Source organism: Triticum aestivum, chromosome 5B (assembly GCF_018294505.1).
Source record: "Triticum aestivum cultivar Chinese Spring chromosome 5B, IWGSC CS RefSeq v2.1, whole genome shotgun sequence".
NCBI lineage: Eukaryota > Viridiplantae > Streptophyta > Magnoliopsida > Poales > Poaceae > Triticum > Triticum aestivum.
This window is the reverse complement of record NC_057807.1, coordinates 281182677-281188535: the sequence shown is the minus strand read 5'-3', so window position 1 is coordinate 281188535 and position 5859 is coordinate 281182677. Positions and strand designations below refer to the sequence as shown.

General features: G+C 46.3%; 1 protein-coding gene across 2 annotated transcripts; it reads left to right on the top strand.

The window, feature by feature from the left end:
• The first annotated feature begins 2963 nt into the window (after window positions 1-2963).
• LOC123111397 (macrophage migration inhibitory factor homolog) lies at window positions 2964-5507 on the top strand. Of its 2 annotated transcripts, XM_044532186.1 has the most exons (4): window positions 2964-3211; window positions 4766-4966; window positions 5056-5114; window positions 5237-5507. In XM_044532186.1, the coding sequence occupies exons 1-3, from the start codon at window positions 3101-3103 to the stop codon at window positions 5107-5109; spliced, it is 366 nt and encodes a 121-aa protein (XP_044388121.1). In that variant the 5' UTR covers window positions 2964-3100; the 3' UTR covers window positions 5110-5114; window positions 5237-5507. The 2 variants fall into 2 exon arrangements, with proteins under 2 accessions (XP_044388121.1, XP_044388122.1); XM_044532187.1 differs by lacking the exon at window positions 5056-5114.
• The last annotated feature ends 352 nt before the right edge of the window (window positions 5508-5859 follow it).

The window sequence follows — 5859 nt, the reverse complement described above, 5'->3', positions numbered from 1 at the left end:
TCGATGAAGGTAGCAACTGGACGATGAGGAGAGGACCGAAGGTCGAAACGGGCCGCCTACAAACAAGCCGACACCGAAAAGCCAGCCGCCGTCCCAGCCGGCCCGCCGAGCTGCCGTGATGCTGGTACGATGAATGGAAGCCTCCACACCGAGAGAGCCGACCCACCACGGCGTCAACACCCACAGCCGGAGCAACAACCACGTCGGGCCGCTGCCCCAACCCACACCGCCCGCCCACCAAACGTCGGCAAAACAGACACGCACCATCACCACCACAACACCAGCGCCACTGCTACCTCTTGAGCACTATGTTGGTTTTTCCTTGAGGAGGAAAGGGTGATGCAGCAAAGTAGCGTAAGTATTTCCCTCAGTTTTTGAGAACCAAGGTATCAATCCAGTAGAAGGCTCCTCACAAGTCCCTCGCACCTACACAAACAAACAAGAACCTCGCAACCAACTCGATAAAGGGGTTGTCAATCCCTTCACGACCACTTGCAAAAGTGAGATCTGATAGAGATAATAAGATAAGATAAATATTTTTGGTATTTTTATGATATAGATTGAAAAGTAAAGATTGCAAATAAAGTAGACCAGAAACTTATATGATAAAAGATAGACCCGGGGGCCATAGGTTTCACTAGTGGCTTCTCTCAAGATAGCACAAGTATTACGGTGGGTGAACAAATTACTGTCGAGCAATTGATAGAAAAGTGCATAGTTATGAGATTATCTAGGCATCACTTCCGCGACAAGTAGACTGACTCCTACCTGCATCTACTACTATTACTCCAGACACCGACCGCTATCCAGCATGCATCTAGAGTATTAAGTTCATAAGAACAGAGTAACGCATTAGGCAAGATGACATGATGTAGAGGGATAAACTAAAACAATATGATATAAACCCCATCTTTCCTCGATGGCAACAATACAATACGTGCCTTGTTGTCCCTGCTGTCACTGGGAAAGGATACCACAAGATTGAACCCAAAGCTAAGCACTTCTTCCATTGCAAAAAAGCTCAATCTAGTAGGCCAAACTAAACTGATAATTCAAATATACTTACAAAGATAATAAATCATACATAAAAGAATTCAGAGGAGATTCAAATATTTCTCATAGATAAACTTGATCATAAACCCACAATTCATCGGATCTCGACAAACACACCGCAAAAAGAGTTACATCGAGTAGGTCTCCAAGAAGATCGAGGAGAACATTGTATTGAGATTCAAAGAGAGAGAAGAAACCATCTAGCTAATAACTATGGACCCGAAGGTCTGTGGTAAACTACTCACAACTCATCGGAGAGGCTATGGTGTTGGTGTAGAAGCCCTCCGTGGTCGATTCCCCCTCCGGCGGTGCAGCGATAAAGGCTCCAAGATGGGATCTTGCGGATATAGAAGGTTGCGGCGGTGGAAATAGGTGTTTGTGGTGCTCCTGGATGTTTTCAGGGTATGGAGGTATATATAGGCGAAGGAGTTCGGTCAGGGGAGCCACGAGGGGCCCACGAGGGTGGGGGGCGCGCCCACCCCCCTAGGGCGTGCCCTCATGCCTCGTGGCCACCTCGGCTGCTTCTTGACGTCCACTCCAAGTCTCCTGGATTGCGTTTGTTCCAAAAAGATCGCTCCCGAAGGTTTCATTCCGTTTGGACTCTGTTTGATATTCTTTTTCTTCGAAACACTGAAATAAGAAAAAAAACAGCAATTCGGGATGGCCTCCGGTTAGTAGGTTAGTCCCAAAATGATATAAAAGTGTAAAGTAAAGCCCATAAACATCCAAAACGGGTAATATAATAGCATGGAACAATAAAAAATTATAGATACGTTGGAGACGTATCAGCCACCGCGCCCTGGCCAGGTCCAGTCGGAGCACCCCCACCCCACCGGAGTAGATGGACCCCAGCTACAACGCCACCACCTAAACACGGCCGCCGACCTCCATTGCCACCGCCACCACCTAAACACGGCCGCCGGCCTCCACTGCCACCGCCAACCACCTAAACACGACCGTCGACCTCCACTGCCACCGCCAACCACCTAAACACGACTGCCAGCCTCCAGTGCCACCACCAACCACCACACCGTCCGGATCTGGGCCGGGGGCCAGATCCGCCACCAGCACGATCTAGGGGGCCGGATCCCCACAGGTTGCACCGGAGAGGAAGGAAGCGGCGTCGCCGGCCACCAGAACGCCAGGGGCAGGGGGAGCTGAGGCAGGGCCGGCCCGACGGCCGCCACCACCGAGCAGAGGAGGGACGCCCCGCGACGGCCCCCATCTGCGTGGGAGGGAGCAGCCCCGCCGCCGCCAGCACCACGCGGCCTTAGGCTGGCAATGCCCCCCGGCGGTGGCGAGGGAGGAGGGTGAGGCGAGGGGGGCAGGGGAGGCGGCCCTAGGGTTCCTCCCGGGGGCGCCCGCAGGAGCGCCTCAGGAAGGGAGGGGCAGCTATCTCCTTGACCTGTTAGCATGCCCGGTATCTTTAGGCACGAAAAGAAAGTGTTTGTGTCACAAGCTTGTTTCAAAAGAACAGGTTAGTAGAAGGGAGCATTTTGTTTTTGCACTCTAATTTTTGCCAATTTATGTCACTCTAGATTTTTCACATTTCATTTTTGTCACTCTTAGCATTTGAAAATGTATCACAATTGCCACTCTGAAATTTTGATTTTGCCACGAAATGGCAATTGTGATAATTGTTAAAAGCTAATAGTGACAAAAGAGGAATGACATAATCTAGAGCGATATATGAAAAATTGGCAAAAGATAGAGTGGTAAAAACAAAAATTTTCCTTAGTAAAAATGTTGTCACACATTTAGTACGTTGCGTATGTAAAAAAAAAAATCATCGTTGGCAATATTTTATTAAAAAAATGTAAGACGTTTAGGTTTAAGTAGACATTAATTATCCTATTTAATCAAAAAAAAATCTTTTATTTTTTGACACACACACACATAGGGTCGACCGGTCTAGGAACGAGTGGTCAGGGTTTTGTCCTTCCTCGCCAAGGTCGAATAAGTTCTCCAACTCTCCATTACACACTTCCCCACCCATCCACCAAGGCGCAGACAGGGGAGAAGAAGAAGGAAGAAGCGGAGGAGGAAGATGCCTTGCCTGAACGTGTCGACGAACGTGAACCTGGAGGGGGTGGACACCTCCGCCGTCCTCGCCGACGCCTCCAGCACCGTCGCAACCATCATCGGCAAGCCGGAGGCCGTACGCTCCTTACCCCATCTCCCCCCTTTCCTCAACATCTTGCCTAGGCTACCTTCCCTCTTGTCGCGGCGACAGTATCTCCTTGCCGATCCATATAGGCGTGGCCGTCCCCTGGATTCCGTCCGTCTCTTAGGTCTGGCCCTTCAATCTGTTAGGGTTTTGGGGGATCGATTCGATGCTGGGGGTTTGTTCCCCTTCCTCTGGCCAATTATTCATGTTTGCTTTTCCCTGGAAGATCTTTCTCCCGCGACTGCTGAAATTGCGGATACGGTGTTTTGATCTGTAGGTTTGTATGGCATTTTCATGCGTGGAGCAAGTTCGAGGTTCTGATCTGGGGTTATGTCCAGTTTAGGACTGTGCTTCTTATGGTCATCTGTTCGTTTGTTGAACCAAGTAAACTTTGTAGTTCATGTTGTTTATCAATTAGCATGCACGCTGAAAATTGAAAGCTTGGACTAAACCCGAATGGAACCAAGGTTCAGTTTGTTGCTGTTTGGTGGTCAAGTCGTTGTCTTCTCGTTTTGGATATGTTCTTCAAGGTTGCAAGGGTGTTTGACGTGCTGTTACTTGCTGTGACATGAATATGCTGAAACTTGAAATACATGTTACTTGGTAAAGAGGTGAAATATAATCAACCTATCTTTTGTGCAACAACAAATCAGATAACAAACATGGCCGACATCTAACCATTACAAATTTCTCTGTAAACATAGTGTACGATGTCTAGAAAACTTCAAGAGTACCATGAAGCTTATGTGTAGCTTTCTCTCAAAAGAATTTTGAAACCTTCATATTTCCCATTTTTCTTTGTCATTGTGGTAACAGAGGAATTGATTAGGAGGCTATGATTATTGTCTATGGCAAGGCTGGAGTGAACATGCTGTTTTCACAGTTTATTTTGCTTTAGAGATTTTGCTTTGGGAGGCAATATCTGCAAGTCTTTCCAGAAATACATGTTGACTTACTCTGCTTTTCTTTCCTATGTAGAGGTACAAGATATGGCTGTTTTCTGCGTGTTCTTCTATAATTACTAATTCAGAACCCCATATATCAGAAAATTATAGAATATGCGCAGTACCATTAATCTTTTGTAAATCTGGACAGCTCATGTTTTACTCTAGGCGCTTCCCTATGCCACAAATATCACACCTACCACCTTTAAGAACTTTATTTGCGTATGTTTTTACAGAAATGCAGGCCATTTCCTTGTTTCTCAAGTTTTTCTGTTCTAAATATACTGGGGTATTATTTTGGAAAGCTAATTGTACTTAGATTAGTTGTTTTTAAGTATAGCAATAAATTAGTATTAGTAAGAAATGGCTCCAATAGTTACTTTTGTTGTTATATCAGACATATTTAAGATCAAAATGAAGAGTACCGAGTTGCTCTGGAGATTTGGAGATATGATATGATATGATGCAATGTCAGACACTTGAACTGCTGAAAACTTAGGCTGTGACAGTTTTCTGTTTTTCAGCTGACCAAGTAGTGGTATACCAAAGTTCTTCCTCACCGCCTTTTTCATTCAGATACTAACTTGAGTGCTTCCGACAGTATGTTATGGTTGTTCTCAAGGGTTCAGTGCCCATGGCATTTGGAGGTACCCAGGAGCCTGCAGCCTACGGCGAGCTGGTTTCCATCGGAGGGCTGAACGCTGATGTGAACAAGAAGCTGAGTGCCGGCATTGCTTCCATCCTGGAGTCAAAGCTGTCCATCCCCAAGTCCCGCTTCTACCTCAAGTTCCACGATTCAAAGGCAAGCAGACATTATTTGTCGTCGACTGCTCATTCATGGGTCTTCATCAGACATCATCATGTTCTCATTGCATTTCTGCTGTTTGTTAGGCCCATCCTGCACAAGAACATGCTCAATGTTTGCATGCTTTGCATCAAGAGTAGATCATGTAAATGTCCATCTGTCGTTTGAACACGTAGTCGTCGTGTTAGCTTCCACAGTGGCTTCCTTTCTATGCTAGTAGATGCTAATTATGTGAACTCTAATTGATCTTTTTTCTTTACCATGCAGCGCTCAGACTTTGGATGGAATGGATCCACCTTTTAGACGCATCATATGGCATGGAGCCTTGCATGAACTCCAGAGTTCCTAATATTCTGTCCACTGCCTATTTAAGGAGAAACTGCTGCAGTAAGACATCGTGTCAGTTTAATGGCCAGTGTTTATGAGTACCGGAGTACTTGTGTGATCTAGTTGGTTTGGTTTGGGACTTGCCATGGCAAGGGATCGTCGCAACTGTTCGGTTTGACTCGATTCGTAATCATGAAGCCTTTTGGTGTCCTCTGTGTTTGTGCTGGTTGTTGAGTTCCAGTGATTTGCTGCATGAGCTAAAATTCAGGATTTGCATAAGGTGCACCCTGCAACTGTGGAACATACCTTTGGTGGGCATAGGCTCTGTTTGGCGTCACGGTGATCTGTGATAACCTTCGTCGGCGTAGCTGCTTTTGATATGCAAATTTGTTTGAATGGATGTTCTTTTTCCATAAAAGAGGTTGCACGCTCCAAAACGTACACTCCTATGTGAGATGAAATGGGGAAGAAGATCTTGGTCGCGGAACCAAATATGTTGGTTATGTTTGGTTTGTAGGCTGAAGTTTTCTTTTTCTAGAACGGAGACGCTAGGAGCGTCCGAC

Coding starts and splice junctions, on each gene's coding strand:
- LOC123111397 (XM_044532186.1), top strand. CDS start 3,101: ATGCCTTGCCTGAACGTGTCGACGAACGTGAACCTGGAGGGGGTGGAC. Junction 3,212..4,765: donor TCATCGGCAAGCCGGAGGCC/GTACGCTCCTTA, acceptor TGCTTCCGACAG/TATGTTATGGTTGTTCTCAA. Junction 4,967..5,055: donor TCAAGTTCCACGATTCAAAG/GCAAGCAGACAT, acceptor GCTGTTTGTTAG/GCCCATCCTGCACAAGAACA.